Raw genomic sequence first — 18799 nt, 5'->3', positions numbered from 1 at the left:
CCAATATCTAGATTCCTAGAGTCTTAGAGGTGCCAACATTTTAGATTGGGCAGGGACTTTATATGGGTAGAGGGTCGATACATGATGCAGGTTCTACAAAGCTCAGATAGAGCCCCTTTACGCCACAAGGGCCCCAAACACAATCAGCGCACAAAAGGCCCCCGTAATCAAGCCTTGAGACAACAGTGAGGGGAATCCTCCTGAAAAAAGAGTTAGTAGTTAGTAGTGAATGAAACCAGGCACCTCAGTGAATAATAGGATTTTATGCATGGCACAACATTCTGATATCCACCTTGCTGTCTTGAGTCTTCCTGATCCTTCTGTTACTCTAAGAGCTGTTCTTGTTTTAACAAAACCTTGACCATATGCATCTACCTAAAGCTGTAACTAGTATATGAGTGCTATGCGAGCGCCCTTTTTTAGCTAAGTTACTCTATGACCCCTTTGCTGAAATAAATAAGATGTGGCGTATTCAAAGGAACTGTTATGCAAATATCTCTGTATGGTTAAATGTGTCTTAAATATGTCTTCATAAGTTTCAACAATAGTAATAAATGAGATGCTTTTACAATCAATTAAAAATTGTATATGCACATTCTGGTATTTTCCATTTAAGTAATTTAAATCTTTTTACATCCGACAGAAAACAATCCTTGATTGCACAAAATGTTTAGGAATAATGAAGATAATACTGTAAATCTGCAAAAGCAAAGTCAGAAACATTGAGTTCCAGTATTCAGGAAAACATAAGTGCCGACAGAGGCAGCCGAACCTGAACATAAACTGACAGATCTTTGAAGTACCGTCAAGGGCAATTCGGTGATTCTACGAGTCTCAGCTGTCACCTCCGTGCCTCAAGATGAAGAAATTACCCCCTAGAAAATTAAGGCAACACTGATCAACCACTTTTTGTGTAAACATGTCCAATACCAGCTCTGATCATGAGGTGGTTACAGCAGTACTTTGCTTCCTAAAGTGATATCAGGCCACCATTCAGTGCTAAAGGTGTACTGAATGGATCTTTCAGGCCATTCCACAGCAACCAGCGAAAACCACAGTTAACTGAAAGTTAAAAGAAATGGGGGATCTGCTATATAAAACACAGAGTATATTTACCAAGACTAAAACTGCATCAGAGAACACACACAGAAAAGCCATACAAATGCAATGCATGTCTGAAGTGCTTTAGTCAATTATCAGGCCTAAACAAGCATCAGCGAACACACACTGGGGAAAAACCATTCAAGTGCAATGAATGTGGGAAGAGCTTTAGTCAATTATCAAGCCTAAAAAAGCATCAGCGAATACACACAGGGAAAAAACCATATCATTGCAGTGAATGTGGAAGTAGTTTTACGGAATCATCAAATCTCATGAGTCATCAGCGAACACACACTGGGGAAAAACCATTCAAGTGCAATGAATGTGGGAAGAGCTTTATATATTTATCAGGCCTAAAACGGCATCAGAGAACACACACAGGGGAAAAAACATATCCTTGCAGTGAATGTCTGAAGAGCTTTAGTCTAATATCAGGCCTAAAACAACATCAGAGAACACACACAGGAGAAAAACCATATCATTGCAGTGAATGTCTGAAGAGCTTTAGTCAATTAGCACACCTAAAACAGCATCAGAGAACACACACTGGAGAAAAACCATATCATTGCAGTGAATGTGGAAGTAGTTTTAGTTCCTCTTCAGGATTAATGTATCATCAACAAACACACACAGGAGAAAAAACATATTATTGCAGTGAATGTGGAAGTAGTTTTATAGAATTATCAAAACTCATGAGTCATCAGCGAACACACACTGGGGAAAAACCATTCAAGTGCAATGAATGTGGGAAGAGCTTTATAGATGTATCACCCCTAAAACTGCATCAGAGAACACACACAGGCGAAAAACCATATCCTTGCAGTGAATGTGGAAGTAGTTTTAGTTCCTCTTCAGGATTAATATATCATCAACAAACACACACAGGGGAAAAACCATATCATTGCAGTGAATGTCTGAAGAGCTTTTGTAGATTATGGTACCTAAAGGAGCATCAGAAAACACACACTGGGGAAAAACCATTCCAGTGCAATGAATGTGGGAAGAGATTTTGTCTCTCATCAGTCCTACATAGACATCAGCGAACACACACGGGAGAAAAACCATACCATTGCAGTGAATGTGGAAAGAGCTTTAGTCGATTATCACACCTAAAACTCCATCAGAGAACACACACAGGGGAAAAACCATATCATTGCAGTGAATGTGGACGTAGTTTTATTACATCTTCAACATTAAGGATTCATCAGCGAACACACACTGGAGAAAAACCATACCATTGCAGTGAATGTGGGAATAGCTTTTGTCAATTAACAAACCTAAAACAGCATCAGCGAGCACACACTGAGGAAAAACTGTAGTGCGGCCCCTAGTGTCACGCTATTATTTGCTAAAGTTAGCCTGAGGTAGCAACCATTTTATCTATGTGTCTTTTTATTTTTGCGCACAACACTCTGTATCTTCTTGTGCAAAATACCTTTGTGCCCACATGAGCTCATATTGTTATAGTTTGCTCATTGCGTACAAGGTCGATAAACAAGCCACTGTGCGTTCCACTTCTGGTCAATCCGCACTACCTAGACATAACATTAGGCACTTCTTTGCACGATTGAGAAATGCTTGCATTTTACTAACATGCAGCAGCTTTCTCGAGACAGACGGAAGACTAGAGCCTTGCTGAACCTATGATGTAACCTTACTTCTACGTTCTAAGATGAGGGGTTCCCCAGAATTGGCCCAGAGAGCTTCTTTTATATAATATACATATTCCTACCAGGGGAGGGTGGTCTAGGCGCTATGGCCATAATATCCACTGGTCATTCAGAATGATCTCTCCCTTCTTATTTTATGGTATTGTAACTTTGATCATTGTTTTTATCTTATGTATTATTCTTCTGATGCTAGCTCATTGACTGCATCATAGAACTACGCACAGAGTTTGTTAGTTGAAAAATAAACACTTTAAACTTTACATAGACTCTGCATTGTTTGGTGTGGACAAGCACAGGTAAGTGAGCAAAAGGGTGTGCATTGCTACGACGACTCTGAGAGGTCGGGAGTTCCGTGTTCTGGGTTTGTCTAAGCATTAGGGTTCTTCGGATGGTCTGGGGAGCTAATGAGACACTATAGCTAGTCGGTCGAGGGATTGTGGGTTCTTAGGTGTCAGTGCAGTACAACCAATCTTGCACTAACGGCCCATTTTCTTGTGCATAGTTCTATACATCAGCGAAGACACACAGGAGAAAAGCCATATCATGGCAGTGAAAGTGCAAAAAGCTTTTATCAATCTTCAAACCTAAAAAAAATCAGCGAGCATTCCGGCATCAACTTAAGTGTCTATTCTGTGCTATTGTTTATTTCCCTACAGCTAGGAAAAACAGGAAATATCAGGAACCCATTGGGAGACTAGCACAAAGTGGCCTAAAGGTAAAGAAACATTCTTGGTTTTTATTCTGTGAGAAAGAAATCCAAGCACATTACAAAACCTCACATTTCATTTTTAGTGTTTCAGACTAGCCCAGTTTCTTTCCAGATGGCAAGAGATAACGCAGGATCCTTGGGTTTTGGAAACTGTAGTTGGATACAGGATAGATTTTGTCTGTGTGCCAGTTCAGGAAAGGGTTCCAAAGGTGTTAAGGTTTTCAGAAGAGATGGAAAAATTAGTAGCATATCTCTTTTATTACCGCCCAAACACAGCAGCAACAATATCTTAGAACTTAGAATACTTTAAAACATTCCAGAACTTAGAACATGTATAAGTCCCCCTGAGCAGCAAACATCTTCCTCTTTTGTGACTGCGAAAAAACAATAAATAATAAGCTCCAAATTTCCTCTGTCTCCAAACTTCTCCAGACTCCATTTCCAAACTTCCTTTTTCCAACTCGAACACAACGTCAACGTTTCGACCCTATAAGATGGTGCTGGCTTTATCTCATTGATCGCCAGATCGTGAAGGAGAGAGACGTTCCTTGATCTTATCCTGAAGTGATCGCACAAGCGGCACTTAACCGAAATCTTCCATTTTTCTCCACCGGCTAGTGGAGAAATTTTACGCATTTACTGCACAAGATACTGGGATTGAACCCTTGGTCGTGGATGGTGTCGGCTGACACATCCCCACCCTCCTGCCTATATAGAAATAGGTCCTGAAAGATTCAAAACCAAGAGGTTGTCCACCTGCTTTTTAGTCCTTATGAAGACCCGACACGGTTGCGATAAAGCCAGCACCATCTTATAGGGTCGAAACGTCAACGTTGTGCTACTAATCAGTCCATACCAAGTTTCAACGACAATAGGAGAAAACATATGTACTTGTTGAAACAAATTGATGTTGAATTTTGGACTGATCTTTATTTGTTTTTATGTATTTGTGTATCCACACACAGTCAACATCACTTGTCACTATTATTCACCTAAGCACGTATCTGTTATTTGTACGTTTATGCTAATTTTGATTTGGACAACCCATTCCCATGTTTACCAATGCTATATCTAGATTTTCTAAAAATAAGAATATATTGGATTAAATCCAAAATGGTGTGTGTTTCTTCCTTCTTTCCCCTTTTCTCCCTCAACAAGTAATTCTGTTCCAGGGTGATTATGTATTTCTAAAAAAACTTTGTGAAATACATTGATAGTTTTGCCTACCATTTAGATTTACAAAGAAATTGACTTTTCACCCAACAGAGCCATTGTTTTTGTATAATCTTGGAACCCAGGTTCTGAGGGTCACTGGGCCACCCCAATATAGTTTGAAGCTTAAAACAGTGGCACAGTTAGCCCAGGACCCAAGTCTGAGTATACCCGGCACACTTAGGGTGAGAAAGCAAAAGACACACAAATGATGGACGGAACGAGGAACAAATCAAACATTGACTCCCAGTCAAGAAATCTGGGTTCAATCCATTGTACTTTTGCACACCATGGCACACCAATTTAGAGCCAGCCATATGCAAATCAGTCTTGAACCTGCTCCTCATGGAAACAATCCAGCCCTAGCTGCCAAGGCAGGTCCTCCCTGGACTAGAAACAAGCATCCTAGGATCAGTTTTGAGGTATCACTCCTCATCAGCCAGGCTAGCTTGAATACCATAGGTAGATACATAAATAGTGGTCAGAATCTATCTATTCGCTGCAACATCCAATGTATTACATGCGTCTAATTAGGTATAAATCAACAATATTTCATCCATAGTGTGCATACATTTTTATTCATTATTATAGCACATAGTCAGCTAGGTACTCAATATTAATCAATAAGTACCAGGGTTGATGAATTACCAATTATTCAAACGAAAAAATAAGTAGCTCAATTATTTCATTGAATCACATCAATGCCTGAGGACACAGGTCTCATTCGAGAGCACATCTCATTCGAGAGCATATATACAAAACTTCATATGCAGAAAACATCACAAATAATATCTGAATAATAACATTTCAACGCGCTCAAAGTGATGGAAAGAGGAAGTAGTTAGGTGGGATAGGTGTGATGGGAAGGAAGTGAGGACTGGGTAAAGGTTGTTGTGACCATGAAACAATCACAGTGATATATAATACAGCCTTTACAGTCTACATTTAGATCAGTAGTTCCAATACACTCTTTTGCCTAGGATCTGTTTTACTCTGTTAATTACTCCTATGGTTAGAGAATAGGTATGTTCTGGTCTACGTTTCGACCCCCTGTTTAAAGGGTTGGTTGAATCCTCATGCTGGGGTCTTCTTCAGGACAAGGAGAGACAAGAGCACTTTGTATTAGGCCGTTCAGTGGCCATTGTGGTTGGACCGTCGTTAGTTCCTTTTTCAAGAGATAATCCTAGGACATAAGGCTTTCCAATCCATTCATTGATAGTTCCGGTTATACATCAGTCCCACAAGGACCGACGTTGGTGCGGGAAAGAATCCCGCAACCCTCGGGGTTCTCCCAGCAGCAGACTCAAGCTCAGTCCCAACATCGCTCCTCTCTGCTGCGCTTGAATACCATGGCACAGTGAGCATGAGACCAATATCTGTTCTGACCTCCAATGTTCCAATGTTTGTCTTCATGTTTCTTCCTTTTTAATTTAGAACATTCTACCCTCAGTGGATGGAATATTCTAGTAGCCTTTCAGTCTTTCTGTCTCAGGGTATACCGGTTGTTAAAGATCCTGAACCTGAGTTTTAGGCCCGAGCCGCAGGTCCTCGGCAGCAGGCTATTAAGCTGTAGTAAGGCCTGTCTGACTAGAACAGTATGTTGAGCAATCATGCATTTGATTGCATTTTTAAAACAGAACTTAACTGCATTGCTTAAATAAGTCTAGACATATTTAAACATTGACAATTTAATAGAATATTTGTGAAAAATTCTAAGGGGCGCCCTATGATTGCTGGGAGGAAGGGGGGTGTGGTATTAAAAGGTTTTAAGACCACTGGTCTAGTGTGTTCCTCATCGAAGAGGTGTGAGGGGCCTGATGTAACACTGTTGGTTAGCCGAATCTTAAAGGGGAGAGCACAGAGACTTAAAGCCGATGGATTTCAATGTCGGATCTGTTTATCACCACTTAATCATCCTCACTGATCGCAATAAGTGACTGGATCAGGCCCCTCCTACTATGTCCTGATGCGCTGCCAGCTGGGAATATTCAGCATAGGTTTGTAAATCAAGGTTTGTGATGTAAAACATGAAAGTAATAGAAACATGTAAACTTTACAAGGGAACGGTGATGGTGATCAACACTGTTAGTACTACTGGCAAGAGTGTGTATATTTATCTGCTAACAGTGCCCCACCATGGAAAAGGTCAGCCATACAATGACTCTTTCCCTGTCAAACCCAACCTATTCTAGACTCTCTCCAGCAGGACCTGCAGACGGCTGGCGAGTGAACACTAAGCATTCTCCCACAAACCCAACCTATTCTAAACTCTCTCCAGCAGGACCTGCAGACGGGTGGCGAGTGAACACTAAGCACTCTCTCACAAACCCAACCTATTCTAAGCTCTCTCAATCAGGACCTGCAGACGGCTGGTGAGTGAACACTAAGCACTCTCTCACAAACCCAACCTATTCTAAGCTCTCTCCAGCAGGACCTGCAGACGGCTGGCGAGTGAACACTAAGCATTCTCCCACAAACCCAACCTATTCTAAACTCTCTCCAGCAGGACCTGCAGACGGGTGGCGAGTGAACACTAAGCACTCTCTCACAAACCCAACCTATTCTAAGCTCTCTCAATCAGGACCTGTAGACGGCTGGTGAGTGAACACTAAGCACTCTCTCACAAACCCAACCTATTCTAAGCTCTCTCCAGCAGGACCTGCAGACGGTTGGTGAGTGAACACTAAGCACTCTCTCACAAACCCAACCTATTCTTAACTCTCTCCAGTAGGACCTGCAGTCGGCTGGTGAGTAAACACTAAGCACTCTCCCACAAACCCAACCTATTCTAAGCTCTCTCCAGCGGAACCTGCAGATGGCTGGCGAGTGAACACTGAGCACTCTGTCACAAACCCAACCTATTCTAAGCTCTCTCCAGCAGGACCTGCAGACGGCTGGTGAGTGAACACTAAGCACTCTCCCACAAACCCAACCTATTCTTAACTCTCTCCAGCGGAACATGCAGATGGCTGGCGAATGAACACTGAGCACTCTCTCACAACCCCAACCTATTCTAAGCGCTCTCCAGCAGGACCTGCAGGCGGGTGAGTTAACACTAAGCACTCTCTCACAAACCCAACCTATTCTTAACTCTCTCCAGCAGGACCTGCAGTTAGCTGGTGAGTAAACACTAAGCACTCTCCCACAAACCCAGCCTATTCTTAACTCTCTCCGGCGGAACCTGCAGTCGGCTGGTGAGTGAACACTAAGCACTCTCTCACAAACCCAACCTATTCTAAGCTCTCTCAAGCAGGACCTGCAGACGGCTGGTGAGTGAACACTAAGCACTCTCTCACAACCCAACCTATTCTAGACTTTCTCCAGCAGGACCTGCAGTCGGCTGGTGAGTGAACACTAAGCACTCTCTCACAAACCCAACCTATTCTAAACTCTCTCCAGCAGGACCTGCAGACGGCTGGCGAGTGAACACTAAGCACTCTCTCACAAACCCAACCTATTCTAAGCTCTCTCAATCAGGACCTGCAGACGGCTGGCGAGTGAACACTAAGCACTCTCTCACAAACCCAACCTATTCTTAACTCTCTCCAGAAGGACCTGCAGACGGCTGGCGAGTGAACACTAAGTACTCTCTCACAAACCCAACCTATTCTAGACTCTCTCCAGCAGGACCTGCAGAAGGCTGGCGAGTGAACACTAAGCACTCTTTCACAAACCCAACCTATTCTTAACTCCCTCCAGAAGGACCTGCAGACGACTGGTGAGTGAACACTAAGCACTCTCTCACAAACCCAACCTATTGTAGACTCTCTCCAGCAGGACCTGCAGACGGCTGGCGAGTGAACACTAAGCACTCTCTCACAAACCCAACCTATTGTAGACTCTCTCCAGCAGGACCTGCAGACGACTTGCAAGTGAACACTGAGCACTCTCTCACATACACAACCTATTCTAGACTCTCTCCAGCAGGACCTGCAGACGGCTGGTGAGTGAACACTAAGCACTCTCTCACAAACCCAACCTATTCTTAACTCTCTCCAGCAGGACCTGCAGACGACTGGCGAGTGAAGACTAAGCACTCTCTCACAAACCCAACCTATTCTAAGCTCTCTCCAGCAGGACCTGCGGACGGCTGGTAAGTGAACACTAAGCACTCTCTCACAAACCCAACCTATTCTAAGCTCTCTCCAGCAGGACCTGCAGACGGCTGTTGAGTGAACACTAAGCACTCTCTCACAAACCCAACCTATTCTTAACTCTCTCCAGCAGGACCTGCAGTCGGCTGGTGAGTAAACACTAAGCACTCTCCCACAAGCCCAACCTATTCTTAACTCTCTCCAGCGGAACATGCAGATGGCTGGCGAGTGAACACTGAGCACTCTCTCACAAACCCAACCTATACTTAACTCTCTCCAGCGGAACCTGCAGATGGCTGGCGAGTGAACACTAAGCACTCTCTCACAAACCCAACCTATTCTACACTCTCTCCAGCAGGACCTGTAGACGGCTGGTGAATGAACACTAAGCACTCTCTCACAAACCCAACCTATTCTAGACTCTCTCCAACAGAACCTGCAGACGGCTGGCGAGTGAACACTAAGCACTCTCTCACAAACCCAACCTATTCTTAACTCTCTCCAGAAGGACCTGCAGACGGCTGGTAAGTGAACACTAAGCACTCTCTCACAAACCCAACCTATTCTTAACTCTCTCCAGCAGGACCTGCAGACGACTGGCGAGTGAACACTAAGCACTCTCTCACAAACCCAACCTATTCTTAACTCTCTCCAGCGGTGTTAGAATTGGGGGTCTCTGATTGGCGTAAGTATTCACTTGTGACAAGCAGGGACCCTCTCCTCTAAGTTAGGGTGCAGGATGACCCCTTCAGAATTATTATTATTAAAAAATTTTATAAAGCGCGTAGTCACCCGGAGGTATCCCAGCACTAAGATCTCTACGTCTGCGGGTCCGGGGGCAAGGAGAGGGGGGGGAGGTGGGGGAAGACAGAGTTCAGGGAGGACAGAGTTATTGGGGGAAAAGATGAGTTTTCAGCCGTTTCCTGAAACGTAAGTAGTTTGGTTCTGTTCTCAGGTCGCGGGGGAATGCGTTCCAGAGGCGTGCGGTGTGGACCGAGAAGCGTCTTCCACCCAAGCGTGCTTTCTTGAATCTGGGGATGATGATAAGAGACTCCTTGTCCGATCGGAGGGATCTTGAGGCTTTATAAGGTCTAATAAATTTTCTTAGAATAGGAGGGCCTTGATTTTGCAGCAGTTTGTGCGCCAGGCAGAGGGCTTTGAATTTCACTCGTTCCCTCACTGGAAGCCAGTGAAGGAGCTTCAATGCTGGTTTGGCTGAAGCTCTGGCAGGAGTGTTAGTGAGGATCCGGGCAGCGACATTTTGGATTCTCTGTAACTTGTTCAGAGTTGCCTCGGGGGCGCCCATGTAGATAGAGTTGCTATAATCAAGCCTGGAAAGAATCAGGCCTTGGATTAGTAGTTTTTGTGCGGTAGAAGGAAGTAAGGGCAGGATCTTTCTCATTGAATAACCCTTGCTCACCCTCTAGGTGCGTGGCTTGAGCAGCCAAGGCTAATCTTCAGGCGTTAATGGTTAAGCATTTGTAGGTACACACAGTAAATACATTAATCCCCCCACAAATGGACACCAGTCATTGGTTATGTGAAAATATGAATACTTTATGTAAAAATATATATATCTATGCAGGCAAAACATTACAAGACCTCTGTTAACGTTTTAGCTTTGGCCACAAGATGTGAAACAATGGCAAGTGTTCTTCTCAATTTGTAAATTTTTTCTTCTCTGTAGTCCTTGATTGTCTTAAACTACTTTTACACACTGTGGGCACCTTATCCAGGCACTGGGGCACGGACCGTACCGGCTGTATGCTTAACGAACTTCCCTGCGCGTCGTAAGTGCTGGGTAGCGAAGTCCTGCTGACTCTCACACTTCCCACGGTATGCCACGTACAGCGCTGCTGATGTTAGAGGTGGGTACGAGTCGTACTGGGCTGTTGCGACTCGTACGCTCATGGGAAGAGGGGGGGGAGCTTTCCTGGGTACGTGCCGAATTCTACCAGTGGTCCAGGCGGCAGATCGGCGTACCGGGCACGCTGGGGGCGCACAGTGAATAACGGGGAAAGAAAACGTTGTGGGCCCTGAGCCCGTAGTGTGCAGTTCGTCCTGGGAAATGCGCAACGTCTGCTCCTGGGCCAGGCAGGCGGACGCGTCATAGAACGCTTCTGAGGACAGACGTACCTTGGGGTCTGTGGACAGCGGGTGGCTTCCAGATGGCGGGGCGCGGCACGGAGACCTCCAATACAGGCTGTAGAGGTGGCGAGTCCTTTGGTTATGCGTCGCGGCCTCTTCCTGAGATCAGAGGGCACATCGGGGCAGCCGGGTACGATCACAGCGCACGGGCGGCCATCCAGGCTATCGATGTGCGCTTGGGGAGACCAGGATTCTGGCGGGAGGGGGTAGACAAGCACTCCAAGTCCTCCAGTAACGAACAGTGGCAGAGGAGCAGGTGGCCTGACCCGAGGGGCAGAGAGCGGCTCTGGGCAGAGCGAGGCTCTCAACGGTTGAAAGGGCAGGCAAGCTCTCGAGTGACATACTTCTAGGAGGGGGTGAGGGGGGCGCAGTCTTGCTTCCGGCGGGAGGAAACACACGGCTCAATTGCAGATGAGCCAAGGCACAGAGAACCCACTAGTCCTGGGGTTCAGGTCAGAGGGCAAGCTCAATCAAGCCCTTGGAGAATGTTTCAAGCACAAGTCAGAAAGTACTCTTTAGGTCTCTTCCCCTCCTTCCTCAGCAAGGCAGACAGCAGGCCAGTCCTTCCAGCTTCTTCTTCTTCCTTCTAGTTGGGCAGAGGTTCGTTGTGGGAAACAGGGTCTAGTTACTTGGGAGCAGGGCTCCTATAGGTATACTCAGTTTCTTTTGTTCTTTCAGGCCAGGGGGGCATTTGCATAGCCTATTTCAGTTTTGAAGCACTCTGTTGTGCTGTTTATGGCTTTTCCTTTCAGTGTGAGGTGCAGGCACATTGGACGCTCCGCAGGAGGTGGAGCCAGCATTGTGATGACAGGGGAAGCCAGGAGTACTCTGTTGACAGTCCTCCCTCTTCCTGGGCCAGGTGTCGGGCTGAGTCATCAGTCGCTCCCCAGGAGGTGAAGCCAGCATTGTGGTGTCAGAGCACAGCCCTATTCAGAGTCCAGGGGCACTCCCACTTCCCACTAAGGGGTAATCCTTTCATTCACCACCTGTCATCCCCCCAGCCCTGTCACTCACACAACCCAGACAGCAGATACACATCCTAGCAGAGGCGGGCTGAAATGCATAGGCAAGCAAATGCTAGCTTTCTAAAAGTGATTCAGAAAGGGGGGTGGTGATGAACAGAGTGTCTGAATTAAGCAGACCACTCTTACCCAGTCCAAAGATCAGGGCTTGATCCATCACCGTTTTTTAGCTCACTGCACCATCCCAGCTCAGAACTTGGCTATATGCAAATTAGTCTGACCCTGGCCCAGTGCATCATGGGAATAGGGTAGACCAAACTACCAAGCCAATTCTTATACTGGGAAGGAAACAAGCTTCCGGGGACCGGTTTCTGGCATTTCAGCCGTCTTCGGCCCGGCTTGCTTGAATCCTGATGGTGCAATGAGCAAGGGACTCACATCTGAGTATACCCTTCCACGCTTATGGTGGACAAAAATGATTCAGAAAGGGGGGTGGTGATGAACAGAGTGTCTGAATTAAGCAGACCACTCTTACCCAGTCCAAAGATCAGGGCTTGATCCATCACCGTTTTTTAGCTCACTGCACCACCCCAGCTCAGAACTTGGCTATATGCAAATTAGTCTGACCCTGGCCCAGTGCATCATGGGAACAGGGCAGACCAAACTACCAAGCCAATTCTTATACTGGGAAGGAAACAAGCTTCCGGGGACCAGTTTCTGGCATTTCAGCCGTCTTCGGCCCGGCTTGCTTGAATCCTGATGGTGCAATGAGCAAGGGACTCACATCTGAGTATACCCTTCCACGCTTATGGTGGACAAAAATGATTCAGAAAGGGGGGTGGTGATGAACAGAGTGTCTGAATTAAGCAGACCACTCTTACCCAGTCCAAAGATCAGGGCTTGATCCATCACCGTTTTTTAGCTCACTGCACCATCCCAGCTCAGAACTTGGCTATATGCAAATTAGTCTGACCCTGGCCCAGTGCATCATGGGAACAGGGCAGACCAAACTACCAAGCCAATTCTTATACTGGGAAGGAAACAAGCTTCCGGGGACCGGTTTCTGGCATTTCAGCCGTCTTCGGCCCGGCTTGCTTGAATCCTGATGGTGCAATGAGCAAGGGACTCACATCTGAGTATACCCTTCCACGCTTATGGTGGGCAAAAATGATTCAGAAAGGGGGGTAGTGATGAACAGAGTGTCTGAATTAAGCAGACCACTCTTACCCAGTCCAAAGATCAGGGCTTGATCCATCACCGTTTTTTAGCTCACTGCACCATCCCAGCTCAGAACTTGGCTATATGCAAATTAGTCTGACCCTTGCCCAGTGCATCATGGGAATAGGGCAGACCAAACTACCAAGCCAATTCTTATACTGGGAAGGAAACAAGCTTCCAGGGACCGGTTTCTGGCATTTCAGCCGTCTTCGGCCCGGCTTGCTTGAATCCTGATGGTGCAATGAGCAAGGGACTCACATCTGAGTATACCCTTCCACGCTTATGGTGGACAAAAATGATTCAGAAAGGGGGGTGGTGATGAACAGAGTGTCTGAATTAAGCAGACCACTCTAACCCAATCCAAAGATCAGGGCTTGATACATCACCGTTTTTTAGCTCACTGCACCATCCCAGCTCAGAACTTGGCTATATGCAAATTAGTCTGACCCTGGCCCAGTGCATCATGGGAACAGGGCAGACCAAACTACCAAGCCAATTCTTATACTGGGAAGGAAACAAGCTTCCGGGGACCGGTTTCTGGCATTTCAGCCGTCTTCGGCCCGGCTTGCTTGAATCCTGATGGTGCAATGAGCAAGGGATTCACATCTGAGTATACCCTTCCACGCTTATGGTGGACAAAAATGATTCAGAAAGGGGGGTGGTGATGAACAGAGTGTCTGAATTAAGCAGACCACTCTTACCCAGTCCAAAGATCAGGGCTTGATCCATCACCGTTTTTTAGCTCACTGCACCATCCCAGTTCAGAACTTGGCTATATGCAAATTAGTCTGACCCTTGCCCAGTGCATCATGGGAATAGGGCAGACCAAACTACCAAGCCAATTCTTATACTGGGAAGGAAACAAGCTTCCGGGGACCGGTTTCTGGCATTTCAGCCGTCTTCGGCCCGGCTTGCTTGAATCCTGATGGTGCAATGAGCAAGGGACTCACATCTGAGTATACCCTTCCACGCTTATGGTGGACAAAAATGATTCAGAAAGGGGGGTGGTGATGAACAGAGTGTCTGAATTAAGCAGACCACTCTTACCCAGTCCAAAGATCAGGGCTTGATCCATCACCGTTTTTTAGCTCACTGCACCATCCCAGCTCAGAACTTGGCTATATGCAAATTAGTCTGACCCTGGCCCAGTGCATCATGGGAACAGGGCAGACCAAACTACCAAGCCAATTCTTATACTGGGAAGGAAACAAGCTTCCGGGTACCGGTTTCTGGCATTTCAGCCGTCTTCGGCCCGGCTTGCTTGAATCCTGATGGTGCAATGAGCAAGGGACTCACATCTGAGTATACCCTTCCACGCTTATGGTGGACAAAAATGATTCAGAAAGGGGGGTGGCATTGAACAGAGTGTCTGAATTAAGCAGGCCACTCTTACCCAGTCAAAAGATCAGGGCTTGATCCATCACCGTTTTTTAGCTCACTGCACCATCCCAGCTCAGAACTTGGCTATATGCAAATTAGTCTGACCCTGGCCCAGTGCATCATGGGAACAGGGCAGACCAAACTACCAAGCCAATTCTTATACTGGGAAGGAAACAAGCTTCCGGGGACCGGTTTCTGGCATTTCAGCCGTCTTCGGCCTGGCTTGCTTGAATCCTGATGGTGCAATGAGCAAGGGACTCACATCTGAGTATACCCTTCCACGCTTATGGTGGACAAAAATGATTCAGAAAGGGGGGTGGTGATGAACAGAGTGTCTGAATTAAGCAGACCACTCTTACCCAGTCCAAAGATCAGGGCTTGATCCATCACTGTTTTTTAGCTCACTGCACCATCCCAGCTCAGAACTTGGCTATATGCAAATTAGTCTGACCCTGGCCCAGTGCATCATGGGAACAGGGCAGACCAAACTACCAAGCCAATTCTTATACTGGGAAGGAAACAAGCTTCCGGGGGCCGGTTTCTGGCATTTCAGCCGTCTTCGGCCCGGCTTGCTTGAATCCTGATGGTGCAATGAGCAAGGGACTCACATCTGAGTATACCCTTCCACGCTTATGGTGGACAAAAATGATTCAGAAAGGGGGGTGGTGATGAACAGAGTGTCTGAATTAAGCAGACCACTCTTACCCAGTCCAAAGATCAGGGCTTGATCCATCACCGTTTTTTAGCTCACTGCACCACCCCAGCTCAGAACTTGGCTATATGCAAATTAGTCTGACCCTGGCCCAGTGCATCATGGGAACAGGGCAGACCAAACTACCAAGCCAATTCTTATACTGGGAAGGAAACAAGCTTCCGGGGACCAGTTTCTGGCATTTCAGCCGTCTTCGGCCCGGCTTGCTTGAATCCTGATGGTGCAATGAGCAAGGGACTCACATCTGAGTATACCCTTCCACGCTTATGGTGGACAAAAATGATTCAGAAAGGGGGGTGGTGATGAACAGAGTGTCTGAATTAAGCAGACCACTCTTACCCAGTCCAAAGATCAGGGCTTGATCCATCACCGTTTTTTAGCTCACTGCACCATCCCAGCTCAGAACTTGGCTATATGCAAATTAGTCTGACCCTGGCCCAGTGCATCATGGGAACAGGGCAGACCAAACTACCAAGCCAATTCTTATACTGGGAAGGAAACAAGCTTCCGGGGACCAGTTTCTGGCATTTCAGCCGTCTTCGGCCCGGCTTGCTTGAATCCTGATGGTGCAATGAGCAAGGGACTCACATCTGAGTATACCCTTCCACGCTTATGGTGGACAAAAATGATTCAGAAAGGGGGGTGGTGATGAACAGAGTGTCTGAATTAAGCAGACCACTCTTACCCAGTCCAAAGATCAGGGCTTGATCCATCACCGTTTTTTAGCTCACTGCACCATCCCAGCTCAGAACTTGGCTATATGCAAATTAGTCTGACCCTTGCCCAGTGCATCATGGGAATAGGGCAGACCAAACTACCAAGCCAATTCTTATACTGGGAAGGAAACAAGCTTCCAGGGACCGGTTTCTGGCATTTCAGCCGTCTTCGGCCCGGCTTGCTTGAATCCTGATGGTGCAATGAGCAAGGGACTCACATCTGAGTATACCCTTCCACGCTTATGGTGGACAAAAATGATTCAGAAAGGGGGGTGGTGATGAACAGAGTGTCTGAATTAAGCAGACCACTCTAACCCAATCCAAAGATCAGGGCTTGATCCATCACCGTTTTTTAGCTCACTGCACCATCCCAGCTCAGAACTTGGCTATATGCAAATTAGTCTGACCCTGGCCCAGTGCATCATGGGAACAGGGCAGACCAAACTACCAAGCCAATTCTTATACTGGGAAGGAAACAAGCTTCCGGGGACCGGTTTCTGGCATTTCAGCCGTCTTCGGCCCGGCTTGCTTGAATCCTGATGGTGCAATGAGCAAGGGACTCACATCTGAGTATACCCTTCCACGCTTATGGTGGACAAAAATGATTCAGAAAGGGGGGTGGTGATGAACAGAGTGTCTGAATTAAGCAGACCACTCTTACCCAGTCCAAAGATCAGGGCTTGATCCATCACCGTTTTTTAGCTCACTGCACCATCCCAGTTCAGAACTTGGCTATATGCAAATTAGTCTGACCCTTGCCCAGTGCATCATGGGAATAGGGCAGACCAAACTACCAAGCCAATTCTTATACTGGGAAGGAAACAAGCTTCCGGGGACCGGTTTCTGGCATTTCAGCCGTCTTCGGCCCGGCTTGCTTGAATCCTGATGGTGCAATGAGCAAGGGACTCACATCTGAGTATACCCTTCCACGCTTATGGTGGACAAAAATGATTCAGAAAGGGGGGTGGTGATGAACAGAGTGTCTGAATTAAGCAGACCACTCTTACCCAGTCCAAAGATCAGGGCTTGATCCATCACCGTTTTTTAGCTCACTGCACCATCCCAGCTCAGAACTTGGCTATATGCAAATTAGTCTGACCCTGGCCCAGTGCATCATGGGAACAGGGCAGACCAAACTACCAAGCCAATTCTTATACTGGGAAGGAAACAAGCTTCCGGGTACCGGTTTCTGGCATTTCAGCCGTCTTCGGCCCGGCTTGCTTGAATCCTGATGGTGCAATGAGCAAGGGACTCACATCTGAGTATACCCTTCCACGCTTATGGTGGACAAAAATGATTCAGAAAGGGGGGTGGCATTGAACAGAGTGTCTGAATTAAGCAGGCCACTCTTACCCAGTCAAAAGATCAGGGCTTGATCCATCACCGTTTTTTAGCTCACTGCACCATCCCAGCTCAGAACTTGGCTATATGCAAATTAGTCTGACCCTGGCCCAGTGCATCATGGGAACAGGGCAGACCAAACTACCAAGCCAATTCTTATACTGGGAAGGAAACAAGCTTCCGGGGACCGGTTTCTGGCATTTCAGCCGTCTTCGGCCTGGCTTGCTTGAATCCTGATGGTGCAATGAGCAAGGGACTCACATCTGAGTATACCCTTCCACGCTTATGGTGGACAAAAATGATTCAGAAAGGGGGGTGGTGATGAACAGAGTGTCTGAATTAAGCAGACCACTCTTACCCAGTCCAAAGATCAGGGCTTGATCCATCACTGTTTTTTAGCTCACTGCACCATCCCAGCTCAGAACTTTGCTATATGCAAATTAGTCTGACCCTGGCCCAGTGCATCATGGGAACAGGGCAGACCAAACTACCAAGCCAATTCTTATACTGGGAAGGAAACAAGCTTCCGGGGGCCGGTTTCTGGCATTTCAGCCGTCTTCGGCCCGGCTTGCTTGAATCCTGATGGTGCAATGAGCAAGGGACTCACATCTGAGTATACCCTTCCACGCTTATGGTGGACAAAAATGATGATTCAGAAAGGGGGGTGGTGATGAACAGAGTGTCTGAATTAAGCAGACTACTCTTACCCAGTCCAAAGATCAGGGCTTGATCCATCACCGTTTTTTAACTCACTGCACCATCCCAGCTCAGATCTTGGCTATATGCAAATTAGTCTGACCATGGCCCAGTGTATCATGGGAACAGGGCAGACCAAACTACCAAGCCAATTCTTATACTGGGAAGGAAACAAGCTTCCAGGGACCGGTTTCTGGCATTTCAGCCGTCTTCGGCCCGGCTTGCTTGAATCCTGATGGTGCAATGAGCAAGGGACTCACATCTGAGTATACCCTTCCACGCTTATGGTGGACAAAAATGATTCAGAAAGGGGGGTGGTGATGAACAGAGTGTCTGAATTTAGCAGACCACTCTTACCCAGTCCAAAGATCAGGGCTTGATCCATCACCGTTTTTTAGCTCACTGCACCATCCCAGCTCAGAACTTGGCTATATGCAAATTAGTCTGACCCTGGCCCAGTGCATCATGGGAACAGGGCAGACCAAACTACCAAGCCAATTCTTATACTGGGAAGGAAACAAGCTTCCGGGTACCGGTTTCTGGCATTTCAGCCGTCTTCGGCCCGGCTTGCTTGAATCCTGATGGTGCAATGAGCAAGGGACTCACATCTGAGTATACCCTTCCACGCTTATGGTGGACAAAAATGATTCAGAAAGGGGGGTGGTGATGAACAGAGTGTCTGAATTAAGCAGACCACTCTTACCCAGTCCAAAGATCAGGGCTTGATCCATCACCGTTTTTTAGCTCACTGCACCATCCCAGCTCAGAACTTGGCTATATGCAAATTAGTCTGACCCTGGCCCAGTGCATCATGGGAACAGGGCAGACCAAACTACCAAG

At 46.7% G+C, this 18799-nt stretch overlaps 1 protein-coding gene across 1 annotated transcript in view; it reads left to right on the top strand.

Annotated features, from left to right (window-relative positions):
* Nucleotides 1–919: 919 nt before the first annotated feature.
* LOC147737064 (uncharacterized) overlaps nt 920–18799 on the top strand; it is a 398800-nt gene continuing 380920 nt past the window's right edge. The window contains exons 1-3 of the mRNA XM_086922721.1: nt 920–958; nt 1077–1452; nt 1537–2364. Of these exons, the coding sequence (XP_086778847.1) occupies nt 920–958; nt 1077–1452; nt 1537–2364 (1243 nt within the window). The remainder of the gene's footprint in view (nt 959–1076; nt 1453–1536; nt 2365–18799) is intronic.

The sequence above is a fragment of the Lissotriton vulgaris genome, chromosome 1_1, assembly GCF_964263255.1.
Source record: "Lissotriton vulgaris chromosome 1_1, aLisVul1.2, whole genome shotgun sequence".
Classification (NCBI taxonomy): domain Eukaryota; kingdom Metazoa; phylum Chordata; class Amphibia; order Caudata; family Salamandridae; genus Lissotriton; species Lissotriton vulgaris.
This window is presented reverse-complemented; position numbering and strand designations above follow the sequence as displayed.